Source organism: Hevea brasiliensis, chromosome 9 (genome assembly GCF_030052815.1).
Source record: "Hevea brasiliensis isolate MT/VB/25A 57/8 chromosome 9, ASM3005281v1, whole genome shotgun sequence".
Lineage (NCBI taxonomy): Eukaryota > Viridiplantae > Streptophyta > Magnoliopsida > Malpighiales > Euphorbiaceae > Hevea > Hevea brasiliensis.
Window position 1 is genome coordinate 92,115,273 of NC_079501.1, and position 27,500 is coordinate 92,142,772.

Here is a 27,500-nt window from a genome sequence, read left to right on the forward strand (position 1 = left end):
AAGAAATTTTAAAAGGGACTAAAACGGTGCCATGTACTATAATTACCACTCACTTGGAATCTCCAAGACAATAGTTATTTTCAATGGAAGAGAGACAATTTCAATTGACTGATTGAATATTCAAATCTCCTACACACCCAAAATATTAAAAAAAATCAGATAATAATAAAATAAAATAAAATAAATATTATATATATATATATATATATATATATATATATATATAATCTAAATTCAAAGTTATCGTTTCACAGTAATTATGATCAACCCAATTCAATACCAATGATCAAAGAAAAAAAAAATTCTAGGGTAGTTATAACAAATCAATGAAAGAAAATAAAATCAAATTCACCCGTTATTGAATAAAGAATGAGAATTTTTACCTTGAAAACAGAATCGAATGTGATGAATAGAGAAGTAAAAATTTATGGATTCTTTGTTGAGAGTATTTGATAGAAAAAAGAGGTGACAAATAGGTTTTGAAAGCAAAATTTAGCAGAATAGATGATTAGGGTATATATATTTCAAGAGTTCTATTAGGTGTAGAATGGGATAAGAGTTATTATTAAACTGGGTTGTTCAGATTGCAGATATATATTTAATTTCAAAAATAATATATATATATATATATATATATATATATATATATATAAATAAATAAGCAGACCATCCAATAAAATATATATATATATATATTTATAAATATGTTAGCTAATTAAAATAAAATAATAATAAATAATAAATATATATGGGTTTCCACATAAAAATTTAATTCAATTTTAAATAAAGATTTTCTTTTCTTTAAAAAAATTAATAATTAAATTTAACCAAAATCGAATTAAATTAAAATTGAGACTCTGAGGACTCTGCACTTCCCCTAAACTGCAGAACAGAAGCGACCCAAATCGGATCATGGGCAACCCTAACTAATCTGATTATCAAATGTTAATGAGCAGGAAAATTAATAATGTTTATAGAAATGTGCCCACTTGTTTTCTCCTAATTTAGCAATTGACCAATTGATCAAGAGTATTAATTTTTAATAATATTTCATTGAGAAAACTATACTATATGTCAATTAATCAAGATAGTCTGACAATGAAATTGCATATAAAAAGATTAATTATTCCATAAAACAAATGATCAATGAAAGAAATCCATCCATGCACGTTTCATATAGCTATTGGGTTTCCTTTGGCCATATTTAGGCGATATATTCTGCATCCTAGCTAAAAGTCAACTTCATTTTTTCTTAGTAGGGTTTGAAAAAATAGGATTTAAAGCTGTATTTATCAGATGAGTTATATGTTTGTAGCCGCTTAATCAAGATAGGTCAGATAATATATATTAGTTTCTCAGCAAGTAATATATTCATAAATTTGTTGTAAGTATGAGGCTTTTTTATAATTTAAAAAAAGCCTATTGACAAAAAATTCTAAATTTAATCAGGTTTTTGATAATTTTATTAAATTTTTAATTTTGACAAAATAGATCAAAATTTCAAAATATACAAAATTTTTATCTAAATTTTTAGAAATTTTTAAAAATTTGTTATAATTTTATTATATATATTAACTTCATTTTTTTTTTCTGATCCGCCCTTACCAATACTATTAAATAGCTTTATTTTCATATACATGGTATATCAAAATTCTTACTTATTTTTGGATGATTTTAGTCAGGCACTCTCTCTCTCGTTACCATCGTCAAATTTCATCACTATGAATAATGGATGAATATAATAATATTAGATTTTCAGAGGCAACTATAAATAAATTAAAAAATGGAGTTCAAAATTTGATTAATGGAAATTAGATAAAATTTTAATAATTTTAAACAATTTGACTGATTCTATTAAAATTGAAATGATTAGATAAAATTATCAAAATGAAATAAGGTTTAATTTTTTTTAATAGAACTTAAAAAAAATTATAATAGTATCATTTTGTCTAATTATATGACAATAATTGATGTGATGATGACTATAACATAAATAAAAAGGCAACTTGACATTTAAGAATAAATAAATTTAAAATTATAAAATTGAGTATATTAAAATGAAAACTTGATAAAATAAGTAAATTTAGCATAAATTTGATTGTGTAAAACACGCGCTTTAAAATGATTATAAAAAATTATTTTATATTTTTTAATCTATCCCTTGAAGTTTGTCAAAAAAAAAAATAAAATATGCTCTCTATCTCCCAATATGCCTCCTTCCCCACTTTGCTTTTCTTTCTAAAAAACCATAAAAAAAAAATTGAAATTTAATTGAAAATTAAAATAAAAATATCATCAATTTATTTTTCTCTTCAATATCACCTCAAAATTAAAAATAAAAATCAATAGTTCCAACAATAAAAACATTTTAAAAAAATACCTTAAAATTATTTTTTTAAAAAATTTAAAAAATATATGATTTTGTTTATTACTTTTGTAAACTTTTAAGTACTAAATAATAATCTAATTAAAGATAATAATATACTTTATCTTTAATAATTTAGATTTTTCACTTAATTTCATATGTGTAGTACTGAATTTAAGTTAATTGAGTACTTTATCAAGTTCTTAGTTTAATTGGTTCAACTTTATAATTTTTAAATAATTAATGTGTTTTAGGTTCATAATCTACAAAAATTTTCCAATTCCTAATAACTAATTTTAAAGGATAAATTGGCTTTTACTTTATAAACTAAAGAAGATAAAGATTAAAAATAAATAAATAAGGAGAAGATGCTCAAGAAATCTTGTTTATATAGAACCATTATCTTCATTAATTAGTAAGCGTAAATTAGGGATACTGGCTCTGATAGATCATGAGGTTGGCTTTCTTTTTTTTTTTTTTTAAAAAAAAAAAAAAAGAACTAGTGCTTTTCACAAGGTATTTTATGATGCTTAATAATGTTATTGTGAGTTTCTTTTAATCAGTCTGATGATGATTTGGCCCTGTAATACAAGAAACAATGATGAAGTCAGAGACTTATTGACCGGCCATTCAATGCTTAAATTAGAGATTAATTGTGAGAGTGTTTGAGAGAATGAAAGCAAAGTTCAATAGTAATTTTTACATATTTGTGTGTTATTTTGATATTTATAAACTGAAGAATGGATTATTGTTGAAGCCAATTCTGAGAATCTCGAAATACTCAGCTACTATCCCGAGATTTTTACCTGTAATTCTACCACTTCTATTGACTCATTCTTTTGCCAACACTTGATCAATGATTGCTCAAACTTGTTGGGCGAGAATCCAAACCACCAATTACTCAGATTGTCTCATCGAAAGATATGCTCGATCGCTTCCATCAATCCGAGCCATATGATGCCCGAACCGGTAATTCCTAAGACTCTCTTGACGTTTTGATTGTGTTGACTTTCTAACCGAGCCTTTTAATCATTTGACTCTTTGACCATTGCCTAGACTCTCTAACCGAGCCTTTTAACCATTTAACTTGATTTTGTTCGGGTTATGTTATTTATTTATTTATTTACCAAATTAATATTATGAAATCTCAACATCTATTCATAATTTAGGCTTAATTGTTAAACTTTGAACAAAATATAAGATGGGAATTTAATAAGAACTTTATATAGGGATGTGAATGTAATTGATCAATAACATCATAAAACACTAGTACACAATTCATTTCTGGATTAATGGATCAATATTCATTAGGTATACTTAACAATCTTCTTCTGTGCTAAGCCATAAACATCAAGGGCATCCAGGACTTCTTATTGACAGGTATATGCTTATCCAAGGTGTAATGGCTGAAGCCTGATTTGCAGTCCATGTTGAGGACACAATGTGATAAGGGTAATGGGTGAGTGGACATAAGTTGGTGACAGGGTAAACTGATAACGCTGCAGAATCATTGACAGTGCAATCTTTGTCTCTGTAATTGCAAAGTTAGAGCCCACACAACTTCTAGGTCCCAACCCAAATGGAAGATAGGCAGTGACATTGTTGTTGGTGGCTTTAGCCAAACCTTCTGCAAATCTCTCTGGCTTGAAAAGATGAACATCTTCTCCCCATATTTGAGGATTGTGGTGAATCGCAAGAACTGGAATTTCGATTACCATATTTTCAGGAAGGATTAACTTCCCCAATCTGACTTGCCTTTGGACTTGCCTTGGGACATTAACAGCTGGAGGATATAGCCGCAGAGCTTCATTGATAATCATGTTCATCTACAGGAGAAAATTGGATCTTGAAATTAAAGGATTATAATAATTTATAAAAGAATTTGATTAGTAGGTATGTTTTGCATGCTCACGGTCTTCAATCTTGCAAGACCGTCTGGGGTTGGATTTTGCTGGCCAAATAATTCAAGGACTTCCTTTCTGGCTTTATCTTGCCAATCTATGTGAATAGCTAGAAGAAGAAGAGTCCAGGTGATTGAGCTCGAAGTTGTTTCATGTCCAGCAACATAAAAGGTCTTGCACTCATCAATCACGTCTTCAACTGATATTATCCGATCAGAATTATCATCATGATGTTCCTTCAACAGTAATCCAAGAAAATCACTCCCAAAGCCACCTGATGATTGGCCCATAATTGCTGCTTCCTCTCTTCTCTTCATCATATTTATGATGGAATCTCTTATCCCTTGTTCTAGTTTGTCCGATTCAACATCATCTGCTGTTTTCACAAGATTGCTGTAACAACAGAAAATGATGTATATACATTAAGAAGAAGAAATCCACTGGATGATGAGGTGGGAAAGAGTTATGCAAGGACAGAACTACCCTGTGATGCAGCTCATTCAATATTCTGTTGTACCAAGAAGAAAAAGTAATCCTCGTATAGATTACATAGAGAGAACACACTGTACCTAATTCCAGGAATTCTAATTTTATACTTGTTTCTGGATATGATGACAACCATCCGTATTAGCATATCAAAAATGTCCTGTCCTTCCATGTAGCTGCTTCCAAAAGCTGTCCTGGAAATTATTTCTGATGTTAAAACCTTGAATTCTTGGAATGCATCAATCTCCTTGCCATCATGATATTTCCATCTTTCAAGCATGATCTCTACGCTTGCAATCATCGCTGGAATCATTCCCTACAAAAGAAAAAAACCGTAACCCAGAAAAAAAAAATGAAAAAGAGAACTTTTTAACAAGAAAAAACAAAGGGTGTGTGTGTGCGTGTCTGTCTGTGTATGCATACGCACCTTCAAGCACTCTGCATGGAAAGCATGATTGGATAGTTTACGAAGGGTAAACCACTTCTCTCCCCTGGTTGTTACAATTCCATCTCCTAAGAGCTTCTTAAAATACTCTTCAGGTTCTGGTTTGGGAAAAGCTCCATCTTTATTGTTGAATATCTCTTTAACCAGGTTAGGTTCTGTGACCACCAAGTGAGCTTCAGGACCATGCCAACTGAGGTAATTCATACCTAAAATAGTTCAATTTGTACAAAAAAGAAAGTGGTTTCGATTCAGAGGGAGGGAGAAAGAGAGAGAGAGAGAGAGTAGTACTTCAAGCAAGTAATGGACTTTACAATGAATATTTTTACCATAGAGTTTCACCCATGAAAAAATATGTGGCAGCACGGTGGGGAATACATTCTGATGAGATAATTTCTTGGGATTACTCAAGATATTGGTTGCCCTGTGGATGATCTCTTTGGTGTTTCCATGGTAGAATCTGTAATCAGGGCCTTGTATTCCTTGAGATCTCATCATGGATTGAATACGAATTGGAGTCCACCATACTTTGCTAAAGAACTTGATAAGAAATGATAGCAAGAACAAACACACACCACAGTTTGATAGATAAAAGATTACCTCAAGCGTTCCCATTGCAACCACCATGGATTTATCAGCTTCAAAAGCTCACTGTTTATAAACTGCTAGTCCACATGATATGCGAAAGGGCTTAAGGCTGTAGCTGGCTTTGTCTGAGCGGAGGCAACTAAGATGACAACAAGATTATTCATATACATTGATGGAAACTTCAAAACCTTGTTGGACTTGAAGTTATAAAAACAATATTGTATTAGCCAAAACCTATGGGATATTTGGCCTTATTTGGGTGGTATTTTCTGGATGTTGGGTTGTGACCGAACTCTGCCCCTGCAACACTAAGAAAAATCTTGCTGCATCCTAGCCAAAAATCAATATCATGTATACTTTTTCCGTTTCTTGGTGTTAGAGTCCCATATGACAAAGTTATAAGAAGTTTAAAAAAAAAAAAATTATATATATATATATAGAGAGAAGTCTAATTAGTTTAAGCCATTTTGACGAAGGCAATCCTGAACTCAACAATTGAATCAGGCTAAATTTTTAATAGTCTCCGAATCAAAATTTCAATTGAGAGAGAAAAATCTAATTAGTTTAAGCCATTTTGATGAAGGCAACCCTGAACTCAACTATCGAATCATGCTAAATCTTTAATACTCTCTGAATTAAAATTTCATATGATATCATAGCAAATTATAATTCGGGACCTGTAAAAATGTGGTGGACAGTGCCATAATGAGCCATATCCAAGTTATACATTTCTTTAACAAAACTTACACGTATGAGATTGAGCATTGACTTACGGTATATATATATATATATATATATATATATATATATATATATATATAAATTTCTTGTTTTACACTAAAACGTATTAGGAATCTATATTGGGGATGATAAAGTAATTCACTTTACCAGACGTGATCTGCAGGTTGGTGAGTAGAAAGTTTAGTTCATCAGGGGCATAAGCTAAGAATGATGATCAAGACTATGTATATAAGTATAGTGATGCATGATCTGAGGTGCCATTATCAAAACAGGAAAACCATTGTGGACGATCGCAATGAGAAACTTGGGCACCGGAAAAACCATTAGACATTGACATTGTTAAAAATAGGCTGACATGATGCTCACAATTACAAGAATCCAACAAAATTGACATCTCCATTACAGAGATGAAAAGAGATGAAGTAGCTTCTGATAACCAACACTTCCAGACTTTGAACCCAAGGACAAAATAAACACTACATTAAAAGGATGAAAATCAATGAAGCGGCTTCTGATGCAAGTAAACAAAACTGTTAGGAGTTCGTAATCCACCGTGATCCATATCTTCTGTTTTATTGGTCTACTAGACAAGAAGAACTGGATTTACACAACCATCATTTTCTGGATTATTTGTTACTTGAGCATATTTCCCTGCACCAAAGAACAAAAGCCGCTCAATGAAAGCAAAGGAGAACAAGGACAAATAAAAAGAAAAAGAGTATGGGCAAACTTCTGCAACAAAGGTTGAATGGGAAAGGCTTACCCCATACAATTTTCCCAGCTGGTGTGACAAGACCTAATTCACTGACATTCACCTGAAATTCACAAGACAAAAGGTGTAATCCATATAATAGCAAATCAAAATCCTAACGTCTCTTAGCATGTCGAACAATATGCAAGCAAGGATTACCTCAATGATGGTTCCTTTGGTCATAACACCAAGAGATATATACATTGGACCCTTAGGATTTTTCTTCACTCCAATTATCTCCAGCTTAAAGGTGCATTTGAGTTCAGGGTGTGTCACATGGGCCTCTGTAAAACCCAATCCTGAAGGGTGGATAAATCGCTCATACTTGGGAGGTTTTCTTGTAAAACCTGGTCCCACAAATGTGACTTTGGTGACCATTCTCTTCCACTGCTTGGCTGCAAAATGAAGAGTGAAGCAATATTAAAACCAAAAATGGGGGCAGTTTGTGGCTTATCCTTCAAATAATTGTTATATGATGAAAAAATCTAAGAGTAACCTACATCAAAATGGAGAGAGAAGTCTAATTTTGTCCCAAAAGTACACAAAGAAAAGCCGCAATGAGGGGAAAAAAGTTTCAGCACGCACTCAATAAATTATAAAGATTCAAGAATTTAATAGCAATTCTCATCAAATGAGAAGAAAACAGTTAGTAAAATGCTTACTCTTCCGCTAGCCAGATCTAATCACTTTAAACATTTCATCTTCTGCAACAGGCCTCACCTAAAGAAGGAAGGACAATTAAAGTACAGTACCAGTAATTGTAAACCGAAGTATACAATGAATCATAAAATGTTGAAAGGATTAGAATAACACGCAATAAGAACTTTCCAAAGGATTAAACTCAAGGAAGTAAACAACAAAGATAGCTAAAAAAAACATAAAGTGAAGGCTGTCTTACCTTAGGTAGAGGGACTTCCCATTTCCCAGCCTTCTCTTTCCTCTTTTGCTTTATAGTGTTGCTCATGATCTGCAAAAAACACAATGTCATACATAGCACACATATACATGATAATATGACACATATATAGACTCATGAACAAACCATCAATAATTAACCTTAGGTCGTGTTGTGTTTTCATGATCCAGCAGATAGGCAGGAACAGCTCCTTCATGAACTTCATCATCCACCTTGCGCCTAGATGTTGACTCTTCATGCATGGCCAATCTATTGACATGATAGAAAAATATCCACAAGCAAAAGTGCAAAACTTTTAATTAACTGTTGACTCATTGAGCTGGCCATACAAAAAAACTAGCAATAATAACAAAGTAAACGAAGTATTAGTTGATGTAGCATAACTGCATATTCACATGCTAATAGCTGGAAAAATAATTTGCAAGCAAGTATAATTACTAGATTTCCTCAATCAGGACCCAGCCAAAAACAGGAGGAAAATGACTGAGCAGAGAGGATACATTTCACAAGTCTGCATACAGGTTTCAGCTATTGAAAGACTTGCCCATGATTCTCACAGAAACTTTAAAAGATCCTATCTAACAAAATATAGATGAAGACATGTATTTTACCCTCTAGATTGAACTATTACAAATTTACAATAAGGCCAGCAGATTATTGCATGGCTACAAGAGTGCTCACAATTTATTTTTGTTCTTTTAGTACCAAATGTATGCTAGACACTAAAGAATTATGAATTTTCCAAGAATAATAGCTAATTGGCAACCAAACCTACTCAACATTGTGTTACAATGAGAAATGACAAATCAGCATCATCCTTTCTCATTGATATTTTCTCCCATTCTACCTCATCATTAGCCAAACACTTTGCTAGCAGTTTTTAACACTGTGACACAACTAACAAGGTGGCTGTTATCAATTATTTTCAGAAAAAGTATCTGTCGCATTCAATATATACCAACTCCATTTGATATGCACAACTTAATTTGGTGAAAAATCTAGAACAACCATCATCCCTAAAATAACACTTGCATCATCCTGAGCTCAGATAGGGATTTTTACAGCCTTTATATATATATATAACCTCATTTAGAGCACCCTCCCAATCTCGCATGTAAAACCAGTCAAACATATGGATTCTAAATAAGGGACATTAACAGGTAAATATCCTTTAAAAATACACATGCAGCGAGGAGTAACAAATACAGTGATCAGTGATTATATATGTATATGACGTGATAGAAATGTACAGACGTTTTCTTCATATGGGCCTTCTCAGCATAGTTTTTCTTGGCAACCATCTTACCCTTGATACCCAATGCCTAAAGCCATCCAAAAAATAATTACAATCCAGTTCACTCATAAGTCCATCATAAAACAAATGAAAATTTAAAAGAAAAGAAGAGAAAGAAGCGGACTTTCTGGGCCCTCTCAGAGCGCTTGTGGACTTCACGAGCCTCCTTCTTGCGCTTGTGCTCAAAGTGGTTGAGGCGATAGCCATGCCTCTTCCTGTGTAGCTCTATGTAATCTCCTTGCGGCTACAATCAAATTATCATTTAAATCAGAACAATCATCATAAGGAATCAATCACCGATCAATCAAGCAAGAAACAAACAATAATTGGTAGAGAGAGAGAGAGACAAGTGCTAGGACAGAACCATGGCAACTTCACTTTTGAGTATTAGCTTTTACAAAGGGATTCTGCGCAGAAAGAAACCCTAACCAAGGGGTTTTTTTTATTTTTCGATATGGATTTTTAGTCCAACCCTAACAGCTCTATTTCTTTTGTTATCTTCCCATCTTCTCACTTAACAATATTCATTCACTCGTTTGTTCACATTTTTTTTTACTAAACATATTCATGTATGTTAATCTTTCTACTTCTAAATTTCTTTTCCTTACAGCATTCCTATAAATATATTTCACAACCAAATCCTTTACTTTCATCTACGGATCCAACACATCCATTAATTAAAAACAATCATTGATAACTGATTCAGTTCTACTAGATCAGTATAACACTTAAAGCTTAATATCACCTTACTAGTAATATCTTTAGCTGTTTAACCAGTACCAAGAACTGGAATCTAAATACTCAATTCAACAACTCCGAAGACCTTATTAGCCCAAAAATTAACTATCAACAAGCGTCTAAAAAATCTATTACCTATGCTCTGATACCATAAATGTCACACCTATTCCCTTTTTCCCTAGGAATGAATATAACTAAAATCTATTAGTGTTAAATTGAAAATTCCATGTATTTGATTATTGAAAATTCCATGTATTTGATTATTGAAAATTCTATAACCAAAGCTATTATTATAATACCTTCCACTATTTAAAATACATAAAATTTTGAATCTTCTAAGCAACTATAACACCGTGTTCTAAGAAATTAACAATCAAATTCAAACACTAAGCATTAAAAAATTAAATAAATAAAATAAAGGAAACAGAATTTACCTACTTTGGATCACATCCGAAGGCTGCCATGTACCTCCTATGGATGATTAGGTCCATGTAGCTCTTATAAAACTATAAACATATATATGCTAAACTTAATTTTAAATGTTCGCTTGATTCGATTAGCTATATAACTATTAAACTTTCACTCTTCATGTGTCATCTGAAAGTCTTTTAACATTCTACCAAAATTTTGGCAACACCTCGACCATAAGATGGCTACTTCCCAGTTAAAAATAAAATAGAATGCAACTTAATCTCAACATGCAATTCAAAAATAAAATTTCCTCTCCAGGCCTCCAAAACGTACATATATACATACAATCTAAAACTTCTATATCACATTAAAGAAATATAAAATTTATCCTATCACCAAACACTATAAAATCATTAAGCTTGAACTCAAAGTGAGTCATCAATAAAATAAAAATACAACATCACAGATATTTATACAAGGAAATTTCATCCACAAATTTTCACTCACTCATCAAGTGTAAGCAATTTGCTATACGTGATTAGGAGTTGAGATTTGTAGACTTTGAAAACAGATAAAGCCGAAATTCAAGAAGAATGATAACATAGAGAAATTTGTCAACTATTCACATAGATAGGGCTAAAATAGGGAATTAAAGGCAAATCTTCTATCACGTCTCTGAATGTTGAGAAATAGCCAAGTTTATCAGTAATGGCCACAGATGCATCATCAGAGCATAATTATAATCAATAAAAAAAATGTAGCAAAGAAACAAAGAAAAATATATTAAATTAATAGCATCAAAATTTATTAAATAACAAAGACACAGAAAGAAGGAATAACTCATATATTGACAGTTCACCTCATTCATCTATTTTGGAACTCCAAAAAGATCAACTGCCCACTCTAGTCCTTCAACCAGAAATTTTAACCAGCATTCAATTGCAAATTTGCTCTTCATTTACACATTCTTCAACTAAAGTTTTATGGTTTCATCATCTCTTCTTTGTTTATTCCTTTGCATGAAATTCTACTTTATAAATAAATTTCACTCAAGTACTCGCAAATTATCTCACATAAATTTCATACAAAAACCATAAAAAAATAAGAAAATTAGCATTTAATATTGGTTCCCGGCATAAAAATAAACAGAATTGCAAGCACAATTAATGGACAGACACAGAAACAAAGAAAAGCAGATTATGTGATGACATCTTATAGAACTAGGGAACCAAGTATGACTTTGATCAACATAACAATATAAAAATCTTACAATCACAGAAATTTAGTACTGTAATACCTAAAAACATATTAAAGTATACTCAAACAATAATCATGCTACAATCTGATCTCCCCTATCCTTGTTTTCTGCTCTAGAGTATTCCTATATATCATGGTGATATTCATTTGGTAAGAAAGCAAGGAAACTCTGCCCTCTTTCGGTTCCTAATTGTATAGGAATATAGCATGAATGATTTGAGGTAAATTAAGATTCACAATTTACATAATTACAGGCTATGCTAACTTTTGTACCTCATTTGAACATGGCACCACAATTCTCACATAATTTTTAATTTCGTACCATGTCATAGATTTGCATTCATGTCATTGTGCAAATATGCTAACTAAATGACTACTGCATCACGTGTGTGTGTGTGTGTGTGTGTGTGTGTGTGTGTGTGTGTGTTAAGCATGCCTTTATAATTCTTACTAGGGCTAGCTTAATGGAGACAATAGTTTAAGTAAAAAACCAAAACATCCTCAAGAAACAGGGAAAAAATAAAAGAAAAAAAAAATAAATAAAGAAGGAAGAAAATATTAGACTTCTTCCATGCTTTTCTAGAAAGAATCAGGAACCTCAGTGTTATTAGTATTACTAGCATAGAGAAGCTTCTTTAAACTGAAATCAATAATAAACTAATTCCAAGAAAGCCTGAGAGAGTCCAAATAATTAAAAGCAACACAATGTCGAGAAAAACTCAAATAAAGGCAGCTATGCATAAATACATATGCAACAAAGAAAAGATAAGTGATCAATCACGTAGATTTTATGGATGTTAGAAGAAAGAATACAAGTAATGAAGGAAAGGATTGTGTATTTGTCTGTGTCTCATTTACAGAGATATTAAATCTATTTATACATGAGAATATGAACTAATTTGGACAAGAATAATAATTGCTGTAATTATGCTACACAAATCTCCTATAATCATGCTAATTGCTGTAATTATGCTAACACCCCCCCTCAAACTCAAGGTGGTAGCACAGGTGCCAACTTGAGTTTGCTTAAGAGATCCTGAAAGCGAGCGGGAGGATGCGTTTTGGTGAATATATCAGCAGTTTGGCTGACAGAGGAGACAGGAATCAAACATATGGTGCCATGAGCAACATGATGACGTACAAAATGACAATCAATTTCGATGTGTTTGGTACGCTCATGAAATACATCATTATGAGAAATCTGTATGGCACTTCTATTATCGCAATGAAGCATTGTGGCAGAAGAATGAGTGACACCCAAATCAGTTAATAACCACCGTAACCAAAGTAATTCAGATGTAGCATCAGCAAGAGCACGATATTCAGATTCTGTGCTAGAACGTGCAACAACAGTTTGCTTTTTGCTACGCCAAGAGATAAGAGAATTACCCAAGAAGAAACAATAACCAGTTGTAGAGCGACGATCTGTCAGATCACCAGCCCAATCAGCATCAGAGTAGCCAGATAATACTAGGGAGGAGGTAGCGGAAAAGTGCAAACCATGAAAAAGAGTGCCTTTGATATAACGAAGGATTCGAAGTACTGCAGAGAAATGAGTTGAGCGAGGAGCAGACATAAACTGGCTGACCAGATGAACAGCATATGAAATATCAGGTCGAGTAACTGTGAGATAAACAAGACTCCCGACAAGCTGTCGATATAAAGTAGGATCATCAAGAGGAGTGCCATCAAGAGGTGTAAGTTTGCAATTGAGCTCCAATGGGGTTGATCTTTGTTTTGCTATCGATGATGCACCGAGAAAGTAAGTCGGATGCATACTTGGCTTGAGATAGATAATAGCCATCAGAATTTTGAGAAACTTCAAGACCCAAAAAATAGCTGAGAGAACCCAGGTCTTTCATTTCAAAATGTTGATTGAGATAATGTTGTAACTCTAAAATACCAGATGAATCATCTCCTGTTATTATCATATCATCAACATAAAGCAACAGAAGAACAATACCACTGTCAGTTCGGCGAGTGAATAATGCAGAATCATGTGGACAAGAGAGAAAACCAAGTTGAGCAAGAGTGAAACTAAATTTGGCAAACCAGGCCTTGGGAGCTTGTTTTAATCCGTATAAGGCTCGCCGAAGTTTGCAAACCTTATGAGGAGAATGATAACCAGGAGGAGGATGCATATAAACCTCTTCTGTTAAATCACCATGAAGAAAAGCATTTTTGACATCCATCTGGAAAAGTTTCCATTCTGACTGCAGCAATAGCTAAGAGACTGCGAATAGATGTTAATCGGGCCACTGGAGCAAAAGTTTCTTCATAGTCGATACCATACTCTTGAGTGTACCCTTTGGCTACTAAGCGAGCTTTGTAGCGTTCAATAGTTCCATCAGAACGGGTCTTGATTTTGTAAATCCATTTGCAACCAATAGGGGTCTTGTTTGGTGGAAGATCAACTAAATCCCAAGTATGAGTTTTCTCTAAAGCCTGAAGTTCGTCAGTCATAGCTTGCTGCCAAAGAGGGTCAGTACTTGCCTCACGATAAGAACGAGGCTCATGAAGGGTTGCAATAGTAGAGTAATGATGAAAATCGAAAGATAATGAGGAGTTTCTCTTACACGGGTAGAACGACGAAGAGTAGTGCTAGGAGGAGATGCAGCGCAGTCTTTGGATTAACAACTGGTGCCGATTCAACAGGGGCAGGTGTAGTTGGGCTAATATTGAGAACATCACAATCACCTGGATCAGGACTTGGAAACAGCTCTTTAGAGGAGTCAGTGAAAAATAGAGAGTCAGTATTGACAGAGTGATGAAATTTGGAAAGAGAAGAGAACATAGTATTTTCCCAAAAGGTAACATGACGAGAGATGCGTAACTTATTAGAAACAGGATCCCAACAACGATACCTTTTGTGTTCAATGTCATAACCAAGAAAACAACATAGACGAGCACGGAGTTCTAATTTGGTATGTTCATGAGGTTGTAAAAGAACAAAAGAAACACATCCAAAAGGTTTAAGGATGGAATAGTCAGGAGGTTGTCCAAACAACTTTTCAAAAGGAGATAAATTATGAAGAACCAAGGTAGGAAGACGATTAATAATATAAACAGCATGAAGAGCTGCTTCTCCCCAAAATTTTTCTGGAGATGAGGCAGAAAGAAGAAGAGTACGTACAGAATCAAGAATATGGCGATGCTTGCGTTCGGCTCGCCCATTCTGTTGAGAGGTGTGAGGATAAGAACGTTGAACAACGGTGCCTTGTTGACTAAGAAACTGAAGTAAAGAAGAATCCCGATATTCCATGGCATTGTCTGTTCGGAGAATTTTAATGTCACAAGAGAACTGAGTTTTAATTATTTTTGCAAATGTGATGTAAATTTGTGATAACTCAGATCGATGTTTCAAAAAATATATCCAAGTAAACCGATAATAATCATCAATAAATATTACAAAATAACGAAAACCATTTATTGAAGAAATAGGAGAAGGACCCCAAATGTCAGAATGAATTAAACCAAAAGGAGTGTCTGAAGTAGTATTATTATGAGAAAAAGATAATGCAGGTTGTTTTGCAAGCTGACAATTTAAACAATTAAATGACTCAAACTTAGTAGATCCTAATAATCCACGAGAAATTAAAGGTTGAATTTTACTAGTAGAAGCATGACCAAGACGAAGATGCCATTGGTGAATGGAGGAATTAGGGATTGTAGCTGCAGACACAAATCTCTGAGGAAGATGTAAAGATGTAAGCTCAAATAATCGACCCACTCTGCGACCCTCCCCAAGAATCCGTTCCGTTTGTGGATCCTGTACCTGGACACCATGGTGAGAAAAAATAACATTTAGTCCTTTTTCACACAACTGACCAACAGAAATAAGATTGAGTGTCAAATTATGGATATAATAGGTGTCAGGGAGATGAAGATTTGAGGTAGACACATGACCAGTATGTGTGATGTTCATTTTAGTATCATTTGCAGTATGGATTGGTGGTAAGGAAGATACAGGTTTTGCAGAAGACAAGAATTTAAGATTAGTGGTCATATGATTACAACATGCAGAGTCAAAAAGCCAATAAGAATTACCCGGAGTGGCAGACATGGCAGCAGAAGAATTAGAAGAGATAACCTGTTTGAATAGTGCCTCAAGATTACTCATGGTGATGGCAGTAGAGCCCTCAGTAGCAGCAACAGCAGTGACAGAGGAAGATCCAGGCTTTGAGACATTCTTGAATTTAGAATGCCCTCCTTTTGGTCTTGGAGGACGTGTGGGACAATGTTCAAGAATATGACCGTAACCATGACAATATCTGCATTCTATAGTAGGACAATATGCAAAAGCATGACCAATTTGATTACAATTCTTACAGAGTTGATTGCCAGATTTCTGATGTGAGGATCGAGTAGTTGCAAGAGCAGCTTCAAATTGAGGAGTTTTATCCAAACTGAGACGAGTCTCTTCAAAAATAATCTCTTGAATAGCAGTTTCCAATGATGGGAGTGGATTTCGATATAGCAGGGACACTCGAACGGCCTCATATTCTGATCGAAGAGCCATTAGAACTTGAATAAGATGAAGATGATCTTCACTGATTTTGGCCTGAGATATTTGATTCCAAATAGGTTGGACCTGGGCAAGAAAATCATTCCGCATTGACTCGCTTCTTATTTCAGATTATGAAGAGTAGTCCACAACGATAATAGTGGGCAAGTCCGGTGGTGCGATATCGATTAGCCAAAAATCCCGATTTCTTTTGCGAGTCATAATTAGCAAACTGGATGTGGATGGACGAGACAGAGGTATTGCGAAACCAGGTGATGATCTGATGATTTTTACTATCCCAATCCTCAAGACGGTCAGCAAATTTTGCATCAGTTTCATTGTTCTCTCTTGTCGGCGTAGTGATATCTCCGGTAACAATACGCCAAAGCTTGCGACCTATCAAAAAACTTTTCATTCCTTGAACCCAAAGATTATAGTTGGAACCAGTCAGAACTGTTGCAATAGGTTTTGAAATATCAGATTTCTCCATTGATAACAAGATGAGGAGAAAAAAAAATGGTATAATAATAGGTATGAAAGAATGAACCAGAACAGGTTGTAGAGAGAGCAGAGAGACCCCAAAAACTAAAAATAAAAGCTTTATGGCTCTGATACCATGTTAGAAGAAAGAATACAAGTAATGAAGGAAAGGATTGTGTATTTGTCTGTGTCTCATTTACAGAGATATTACATCTATTTATACATGAGAATATGAACTAATTTGGACAAGAATAATAATTGCTATAATTATGCTACACAAATCTCTTATAATCATGCTAATTGCTGTAATTATGCTACACAAATCTCCTATAATCATGCTAATTATTGTAATTATGCTACACAAATCTCCTATAATCATGCTAATTGCTGTAATTATGCTAACAATGGGAAAGAGAGATCCTGCTACCAATTACAACACAAAAATTCCACAGAGAGAGGAAAGTAATTTTTAATTTAATTAATTAATTTTTTTTCTTTTGTAATCACATCATGGCATAACAGTTCACTTAAGCGACTTGGAATTAGAAATGGCACAAAGTAACTCACAATGGCATTATTTTGAAGATCGGAGTTGAACACAGTTAAACATACATAAAATTTACATTGAGCTTAAGTTTTGGCCGTATAAGAATTTTGCAAAATTGATCATTAATCTCAAAATTCATTTAGGACGTCTAACAAACACTTTATCTACACCCATGTAACGTCTCTAAAGTCTGCACAATAAACTTGCATTGAGATGGTAATTAGATGCATAAACATTTTGAAATTTGTGAAGAGGAAAGCAGAAATTATCATTAATCTCTGCAATTTAACTGTAAGGATAAATCTCTCATGCTCATATCTATTGAACTATGCAAAAATTTACACTTCCCACAAAAAAAAAAAAGGAACAAATCCGAAACCCAGGAAAAGAAAACAATAATAAACTAAAAGAAGTGAATATGCTCAATGTTCAGTGCAAAGCAAGAGGTGTACAGGTGCAGGTAATCCTACCATCTGAGGTCGTACAAAGCAGTGGCTGATGGGATGGGGATGTACGGGTACAAAGGTGAAGAAACAGCTTGTGCCGGCATGGGGTGGACATCGCGGATTGCCTCTACCTTCTGGACAAGATCGAGAGACGGGAGAAGGAGGAACGGCTTGTATTTGGTCGGTGGGGAGAGGGGCAGGCGGCTGCAATTTTAGATTTGTGAAGGAGCGGTAAGTTTGCTCGTAAGCTCAAATGAAAACGAATTTAACAGAATTTTAAATTAAATATTTATTATAAGATTTATATATGATTAATATATTTATTAATTTAATTAATATGTATCTTAGTTAATATATATAGAATTGAGTTTTGGATTCCCACATCGAATCTTTGCAGTTAAAATTTGTTTAAGAGTCAACTCCATGCCACCTCAGGGGCAGAATTACTCACATTATAGAGGGAGCCATGGCTGCCAAAAATTTTCAAAATTGAAATTTTACTCATAGTTGTATATGTTTTTTTTTTTTAATTATTATTTGCCCCCTTAAAATATTTAAAACTAAAATTTTACTTATAAATTTTAGTATATTCTCTTAAAAAAATTATGGTTTGCCCCTCTAATATTTTTATCTTTATGTAAATTTTATTTATATTTTTACACTATTTAATTTGATTTTTCAATATTTTATATTTTCATTTTAATCCCTATAATTTGATTAAAATTTCAGGTAATTTCTTTTTAATATTTGTTTTTGACCCCACAAAATTACATTTTTAGTTTCGCCCCTGATCCAATAATGTCATGTATTTTGTTTCTTGGCAAGTAATATATTCACAAACTTCTTGTGGGTATGAGACATTTTTATAACTTAAAAAATTATAACATTATCATTTTGTCTAATTCTGTGGCTCTATTTGTTATAATGACTTTATCCCTTAAAATTGGTATTTAAAAATAATTAAATGTAAAATTATGAGTAAAATAATTCAATTTAGCTTATGTTCTATTTATGCACTTTAAAAATATTTAAAAATTATTTAATATTTTATAATTTATCTCTCAAAATTTGTCATAAACTATATATGGGTCTCAGTTGTACCATTTCTCTTTTGTCTCCTCCCATTCTTTCCTTCTCAAATATCACAATAACTTAAAACAAAAACTGAAATTCAATTGAAAATTAAAATAAAACATCTCTATCAATTCAATTTTTATTTTTACCTTTGTTAAAATTTTTTATGGAGGACTTTATACTAAATTTATATATTATTATATTTAATTTGATGGGTCTCATCTTCTTGTTAAAATGACCTAATCCTTTTTAATTTTATGATATCTATTTGTATAAACTCGTTTCTTTCTCTTTTATCCACCCATGTGTGACTCTCATTCCAACACTTCCCATCAATACAAGTTTATCAATTTTTTTGGATTAGGCTTGTCACTTGTAATACACCATGAGCTTTTCAGTCTAGCTATGCCTCCCTTCCAACTCTCTTCTTTTTTTTGGGGGGGCTTTTGAGTCCAGATAACTCTCTCCCAATGAACTCTCCAAAATTTTTTTTTGAACTTTTAAGCTATATATAAGCTCTCATACCATATTAAAATTTTTATGAGGGCTTTATATTTAATTTCTACAATTTTTATCATATTTAATTTGATGGTTCTTACCTTCTTGTTAAAATGGACTAAACTTTTTAAATTCTATGGATATCATCTTTATAAATCCATTTCTTTCTTTTTACCCACCATTTTGTTGTAAATAGTTTTTCTTCCACCCTTAATGCTTATATACTTTTTAGAGCTAATCTAATGAAATAGTGCTTTCTTCTTAAAATATAAGATGGGAATTGTAATATGACTAATATTTATGGGCAAATTAACTTTAGGAATGATAATTTAATTTATTAATAATATCATAAAATATGAAAAATTAACCAGTTCTTTCTGTGCATATATGCATCATCCTCAGAAACATGTTGGATTTATTATGAGAATTCATATTTTTATATATATATATATATATAAAACTATTTTTATATGCTCCTAAAATATTATATAATTTTTCATAAAGCACTAACGAACATGCTTTCAGACAATAAAACGCATATTCCATGCTAAATCAAAATCCACAAGCTCCAGGACAGCAAGCATCAACAATTCAGGTCTTACAATGGCTGAAGAATGATTGGAAGACCCTTTTGTGGGCAAGTTGCGAGCAGGATAACAGGTGAGTGAACATAAGTTGGTGACAAAGTAAACCTGTAACGTTGCAGGATCATTAAGAGTGCAATCTTGATTTCTGTCAGGGCGAAGTTCATGCCTACGCAATTTCTTGGTCCCAAACTAAATGGGCAAAATGCAAAAATGTTGTTCTTTGTCGCTTTAGCTACCCCTTCTGCAAATCTTTCTGGTTTGAAGAGATGAACATCTTCTCCCCATATCTCAGGGTCATGGTGCAATGCTAGAGTTGGAATCAGAATATCCATCTTGGATGGAGCAATTAGATTCCCCAATCTTGTTCCCTTGTGGATTTCCCTTACGAGTGCAATGATTGGAGTATATAATCTTTGACTTTCATTCACAATCATAGTCATCTGCAGAAATAAAAGAAGCTAAAAGATTAGATTGAATTGGAAATAACAAACATTTTTCAGAACTGTTCATTGGTAGCATCTACTTACGATCTTCAATCTTGATAAATAATCTGAAGTTGGATTTTCTTGGCCAAACAATTGTAGGATTTCATTCCTTGCTTTTTCTTGCCAATCTGTGTGAATTGCTAGAAGAAAAATAGTCCAAGTGAGTGAACTAGCAGTAGTCTAATGTCCAGCAACATAAAATGTCTTGCACTCATCGACTATGTCATCTATAGATATTTTCTTGGTCTTATCCGCTTCCTGGTTTGCCTTCAGGAGTACTCCAAAAGTAATCACTTCCATAGCTATCTGCTTCACCCTACTTTACTTCCTCTTCCCTCTTTCTTATCATCTTTAAGATGGAGTCTCTAACGTCTTGTTCAAGTTTATCAGATTCAATTTCATCTTTTGTTTTCACAATTTTTCTGCAGCAGATAAATTTAAATAATCAATATAACAATTAAGAAATAACCAAGTCTTGAGGAGATCAAGGAGAAAAGCACAAAGAACTTACTCTAGTCCTGGAATTCTGACTTTGTAAGCATTTATGGAGAGGAGGAGAACCAGCCTGGATAGCATTTCAAAGATATGCTGCCCTTCCAAGTGGCTACTTCCGAAGGCTGTCCTGGAAATTATTTCAGAAGTTAAAATCTTGAATTCTTTGTTAACCTCAATCTCCTTGCCTTCATGCTGTCTCCATCTTTCAAGCATCATTTCCACACTTGCAATCATTGCTGGAATCATACCCTATACATTTCAAATTGTTAGAATATAAGAAGCTCTGGAGGCTTGGACTTAAAAGAACAGCAAGAAAATTATTACTTTCAAGTTTTCTCCATGAAATGCATGATTGGCTAGTTTACGCTGCCGAAACCATTTTTCACCTCTGGCCCTTAAAAGTCCATCCCCAAAAATCTTTTTTGTAAAAGATTTAAACTCTGGTTTTGGGTATTCATCTTTGTTGTTTAATATCTCTTTAACCAATTGAAGTTCAGTGATTATCAGCTGAGGCTGAGGACCAATCCAATTGACATAGTTCTTCCCTGTAACCAAATGGTAGAAGAAAGAATCGATTAGATCAGTAGTTCTAATAACTGGAAAGCTTTAAAAATGAACATATCACAATTACCATGTAGCTTCATCCACAAATAAATGTGAGGCTGAAACCTGGGGAACATTTCATGTTATAATTCCATGGAGCTGCTGGCAGATTCCTTTCTCATTCTGATCATATCATCTGAGTTTCCATAGTAAAATCTGTACGAAGGGCCAGCTATTCCCTTTGAACTCAGTGCAGATTGTATGCGAATTGGATTCCACCACAGTTCATAGAAGAACTTAGTGAGTAATAATGTGATGAAGCACACAAAGAGATAACTCAAAACCAGAATAATCATAGTTCCTGATGTTATGGAAAACCCTGTTTTACCAACTATATATAGACTTGAGATTGATCAGAAATTCCTAAGTAGGGACGGAATCTGTGGGTTGCATTTGAAGACAGAGACTAGTAGGCAATGGACCCGTCAATGAGGCAATGATACCTTTTCCTTTGGGATAAATTACATAAACAGTACATCAACTTAGAGGCGTATAACAGTAAGTACTAAACTTCATTTTAACACAAAACCCTTAACCCCATGATGCTTAGTAGTAAGTTTTAAGTTAATTTTGCTGATATAGCACTTGTCAGATTAAAAATTATACTCTATTAATTTGTCACTTTTCAGGAAAAAAATTTTAATTATGATCTCAATCAGTTCGCAGTCCGACCATTCAAATTATACAGATTGACACTTCAGTAACTCAAAACTTATTGATCCGAAATTATCAAATCATGAAAATATAAATTTTCAATTTGATAAATAGTCACACAGCATAAATAGCCTAAAAACAATGGAGCTTTATATTACTCAAATTAATAATTAAGAATTTGTGTTATAAATTAAAGTTTAGTTACCTTATTGTTACGTACTCTTAAGTTAAAGTACCGTCTATATAATTTACCATTCTTCTTGCATTAAAGCTTTGACAAATTCTTTCAATACATTTAAGACTAGGTAAATTATACCAAAACCATTGTGTATGGCCACTTGAAGAATGATAAAAGGATAAGAACAAAAACAACGGAAAGATACATCAGATCAATTGGTTGGCCTGATGCCACAAACTAGAAGTTGCATATATATATAAATTTTTTGGGATAAATTTTAACAACTGTCCATGGACTTATATGATTATAACACTACAGTCTTTTAACTTTAAAATTTAACATAAATCTCCTAAACTTTCAAATTTTATATAGTAAAATCCCTCTGACTTTCAATTATTAATTTTTCAGTTAGAAACTGATGTGAACAGCTCTCACATGGTATTTTGTCAATATTTCTCTTTCCTCTCTTATGCAAAGTGTAAAATTATTCTCTCTACACATGAAAATTTATTTTGTCTATAGACAGAAGAATGATTCAATTTACACATGACTTGAGAGAGAAAAGAGAAATACTGACTAAGCTGTCTGTTAAAACCGTTCAGGTCAACGTCTAACTGAAAAACCGGTAATAAGAGATTAGAGGGATTTTTCTAAATATAATGTGAAAGTTGATGAGGTTTTATGTTACATTTTTAAGTTAAGGGACTAAAATGTTATAATTAGATAAGTTCGGGGACTGTTATTAAAATTTATCCAAATTTTTTGCTTATTTGTCCTTACAACTTGTCATTTTTCATCTTTAAAGAGTCCTTACTCCTTACTATTAGCCTGATTTTGGAACTTTGTTGCTCGAAATTATGAATGCAAAATGGAAAGTGAAAATGAAGTTAAAGAACTTGTCAAAGATGAACGGAACCCAAGTCATCCCAATAAGAAAGTGTTAAGAATACCAAGGGATTACTTTTAGAGTATTAAATTATAGTGTTTTTCATATTTATTTATGCTATTTCTTTTATTAATTAAAGGAAATGGACTCATATTTATGTGAATAAAAAATAATTATCTGATGAAATTAATATATGTGCGATATATTCATCAAAATCATTGATTATAATGAAATTCAAAAGCGAAACCTCCTGGAGGAGACGAGAGCATCATCCCTCAAAAAATTGAACTTCTTTTTGTCTCTTTATATTTTTGGCCCCTCCAATTCTATTTTGATAAAATATTACCTTAGAAATTTTTAAATTTTCTATCTTACATAAGCTTTTTTTAAGGGAAAAAAAATCTCATAATATTTATATTTCTAATAATTAATTATTAATAACCATATATCTCATCAAATCTCATAATAATTATCTGAATTATCATTTAATAGCTTACATTAAAAATAAGTTTTCTAGCTTTAAGCTGAGTCTTCATGTCAAACCATATATACAAAAAAGAAAAAAAAAACTTTAATTTTTTCAATTTTAATTGTAATTTGTATAAAATTGTTATGAGGGAAATTTTAAATAGCCCCAAAATAAACCTCTTAGCTCCACTACTGATGAGATCCACATAAAATCTACTACAATTAATTGTTAGAACAAAATTATTATATATACGTCAATTTTAATAACTTTTTTTTTAAATTGTGCTGAATAGAACTTATTTTATTGTTTTAGTTTAGTTCGATTCTTCATTAAAAATCAAATGAGAAATAAACCAATATATATATTTAAAAATTATATAATTAAATATATATTATATGGTACAATATGTATTAATAATGAACTTTAAAACTTAAGGATCTGTTTGGCAATATTAATTGTTCTAATAACTGTTAATTGTTTTAATAGTTTTCAACTGTTTTATAAACTATTAGATATTAATTATTAATGATTAGCTGTTAGATATATATTATATGGTACAATATGTATTAATAATGATCTTTAAAACTTAAGGACTTGTTTGACAACATTAGTTGTATTAGTAACTATTAATTATTTTAATAATTGTTAGTTATTTTATTAGTTATTAGATATTAATTGTTAATGATTAGCTATTAAAATAAAAGTATTCGGTAAAAATAGATGTTAGATTAGCTGTTGAATGTAAAATAGTGATAAATAATCTTATTAACTCTAGTTAAAATGCTCTCTCAACCTCTAAAAGTTAGGAGGGATAGCTTTTCATGAAATATTTCCTCAACTTCTAAATACTAGTATAAATACTATATCACCGAACAGTATTAATAAGAGAGATAGTGTTATGATTAGAATCAAAACTGTTGCCAAACAAGTCCTAAATAGTAATTAATGTAAGACTCAAATTAAAACTAGACCGAACTGAAGTATTAATAATTGAATTAAATCAAATTTAAAATATAAAAAAAAAAACACTTGTCAAAAATTCAATTCCATTCTAATTTCTAAACAAATTTCAAAAATCGAAATCTAAATTGCACAATTGATGATGCATTAGTGTGTGTTCTCTCTTTCTTCGACTGACTCTGATCTTAGAAACATGACGTGAAAGAAATCTCAAATTTATTTTAAAACATCATATAGAGAAATAAATTACCAACAGTTAATTGAACTACTGATTCTAATTCTGCGGCAGGGGATGCCTGTGTACTTTGCAGTGGGTTTAGAAATCAATAGTTTGAACTACAGTTGAAATATGAGCCAAATGGGGTTCAGGGCTTCTGAGTTTTTCTCTTTCTAATGAGGATTATGGGTTAATACGACATTGATGGGGTGCATAAACGACTTAAATTGGCATTGAAAAGACGTATGTTATGTAATGGACAGCTTTGCACTCAAATTCATGTAAGAAAATGGACAAGTAGCAGGAAGCGATGTTGTCTGTAGGGCCTAAATTATTACAGGGCTATGGAATGGAGCTCTAGCCTTTTTACTACAGAATGCATTCGATTTAGGCCTGAAAGGACTATACTGGAGTAGCTCTGCTCAAGTAGGTCACTAGTGGGGGCCTCTCTCTGGCATGGAAATGGTTCACTGTTTCAGCAGTAAGCCTATGGCTTACCTTCGTTTATAATCTTATATTGGTTAAAGCTTAGGGTACAAGATTATTTGGGCAAATGTATGTAAATATGTCACTACAATAAGTTAGATATCAGTAACGAGACTCTAAAATTGAATGAATTTCCCTTATCACCTGAATCAATCACTTAATTACTATTAAATCAACATTACCAGCAATAATCTTATTAGGGTCTCATCAAAAGTTTCAATATGTGCATAAATAAAGGTTGCAGAAACATGTGGCTAGTTGAGCTACTGTAGCATACGCAAGAGACACAAAAGGGGTCAAAGGGGTCCCATTGATCCCTCCCTTAGCCACAATACCGAATGCTCTAAATAATGACACTCAATACTTTATCATTCACAACCCAATTCCCTTTTCATTTCTCACTACACTTTATCATTTACAAAAGCAATCATGGGACATCCAAACCTGGAAAATTAAAGAAAAAAATATATATAAATAAAGAAAAAGAGAGGGAATAATTAAGACATCAAATTAATTAATAAATAATTAATGGGTGTTTAAGCTAAGAGCCAGAAATCTTTGTGACGCTTGGTGGTGATCAAATAACCTCCATGTTTCTTGCTTTTCCTCCTTACTGCAATGGCCATGCAATTAGCATTTTGGATGCAGTATTCAACCACACCACCTGCTGTGACTCTATTGCTTGCCCACATCATGATCAATCTCCATGTCATTGATCTCTTCTTCTGCCCTAGAACCAGAAGCGCCACCCCTTGCTTTTTTGCCTCGTCCACTATTAGTGGACCTTTCTCCTTTCCCTCCACCACTGCAATCTCAGTTTGTATCTGCATACAAGGCAGTTAAACGCCTCTCAAATTGAACATAATAAAGCATTAATAATAAGAAAATGAACGGGTGGAAATTCACCCCAAAAACTAACTCAAGGAGGGAGAATCCCCCAATCGCTCAAGTCTTTATATTTAGTTCCTCATGTCCAAGAACGAACGAACATAAAATTTGCAAGGCTGAACATCTATGAATAGCTGTAAAGAAAAATAGGTAGGGTCGAGAAAAGTGTTGCACAAGGAATACATTACTCACTTAACTAACATTCCTTACTTAACTAACCGATTTGGGATACTTAACCATTAATTCCCCTTCTTTTTAATTATTAAGAAGCTTGAAGTTATGAAAAAAATTAAAAGCTTCTCTGAAGATCAACAAGTAACTTAAACTAATCACTACCCACCTCAGGTCTCTTCAATTGGCACATATTCTTCAAGGAGTTTACAAGTTCATAAGCCCTTGAAGCTCTTCCCTTGATGGATTCTTCGCTTGTGCCTGCTCATTTTTCATTTGATAATAGTCACAACTAATAGTATATATATAGATAGAACATGAAAACTAAAACATATATGAAAACACCAACCTTGTTTATTGGATGGCTTGGCTACATGAAGAAGAATGAGAAGATCCTGGCTTTGAACAGTGTGAGAAAGTGCCCATTGCAGAGCTCCCTTGGCTTCAAAGCTTGAATCAACCACTATCATGATTTTCCTACCAATCAAGGGTTTTACTGCTCCTTCACTGGACTTCTCTTCTCCAGCAGGATTCTCACTAGTTGTCTTCTGATCATTTTTTGAAATATTCACATTAGGCTTGGATTGTATAGGTGGTGAACGGACTCTAACAGGAGCCCTAATCCTGTTCAGGCAGAAACTTGGCAACCTTGTGCCAACCTTCCCCATCTCTCTTGAGATGGGTGTTAAGGAGATCACACCAGTTATTATATCAGAGAAGAACAACAAGAAGAAGAAGAACAGAAGGTAATAATCATTAGGCAAATTGCCTTCTCCTGAACCAAATTTCTAGATGTTCTCTATGGACCACTTTTATCCATGCTTTAATTTGCCCTTTTAATTTCTCTTTTTTTCCCCCTTCCCTTTATCTTTTTTTTAATCATGTTAGTTTTCTTTTATTTTTTTCCCCTTTATTTTACCACTGTGGGGCCATTCACGAATGTGCTTGTCATGAAGTTGTAGGGCCATCACCCTTAAACCAG

General features: G+C 32.8%; 2 protein-coding genes and 2 pseudogenes across 3 annotated transcripts; all 4 read right to left on the bottom strand.

Annotated features, from left to right (window-relative positions):
* Positions 1–3,569: 3,569 nt before the first annotated feature.
* Positions 3,570–6,392, bottom strand: LOC110637277 (cytochrome P450 CYP749A22-like). 2 transcript variants are annotated; one of them, XM_058153956.1, is made up of 6 exons: positions 5,795–6,383; positions 5,524–5,654; positions 5,180–5,403; positions 4,836–5,068; positions 4,278–4,659; positions 3,570–4,191 (listed from the first exon to the last, which is right to left on the bottom strand). In XM_058153956.1, the coding sequence occupies exons 3-6, from the start codon at positions 5,399–5,401 to the stop codon at positions 3,754–3,756; spliced, it is 1,275 nt and encodes a 424-aa protein (XP_058009939.1). In that variant the 5' UTR covers positions 5,402–5,403; positions 5,524–5,654; positions 5,795–6,383; the 3' UTR covers positions 3,570–3,753. The 2 variants fall into 2 exon arrangements, with proteins under 2 accessions (XP_058009939.1, XP_021643009.2); XM_021787317.2 differs by having other exon boundaries at positions 5,524–6,392.
* A 411-nt stretch (positions 6,393–6,803) lies between these two features.
* LOC110637287 (uncharacterized) lies at positions 6,804–18,130 on the bottom strand (annotated as a pseudogene).
* A 1,907-nt stretch (positions 18,131–20,037) lies between these two features.
* On the bottom strand, positions 20,038–21,905 carry LOC110637471 (cytochrome P450 CYP749A22-like; annotated as a pseudogene).
* Positions 21,906–25,830: 3,925 nt separating this feature from the next.
* Positions 25,831–27,357, bottom strand: LOC110658251 (universal stress protein PHOS32). Its single transcript, XM_021815784.2, has 3 exons — positions 26,868–27,357; positions 26,688–26,779; positions 25,831–26,283 (listed from the first exon to the last, which is right to left on the bottom strand). Exons 1-3 carry the CDS (start codon positions 27,184–27,186, stop codon positions 25,996–25,998), a joined length of 699 nt encoding a protein of 232 aa, XP_021671476.2. The 5' UTR covers positions 27,187–27,357; the 3' UTR covers positions 25,831–25,995.
* Between the last annotated feature and the right edge of the window lie 143 nt (positions 27,358–27,500).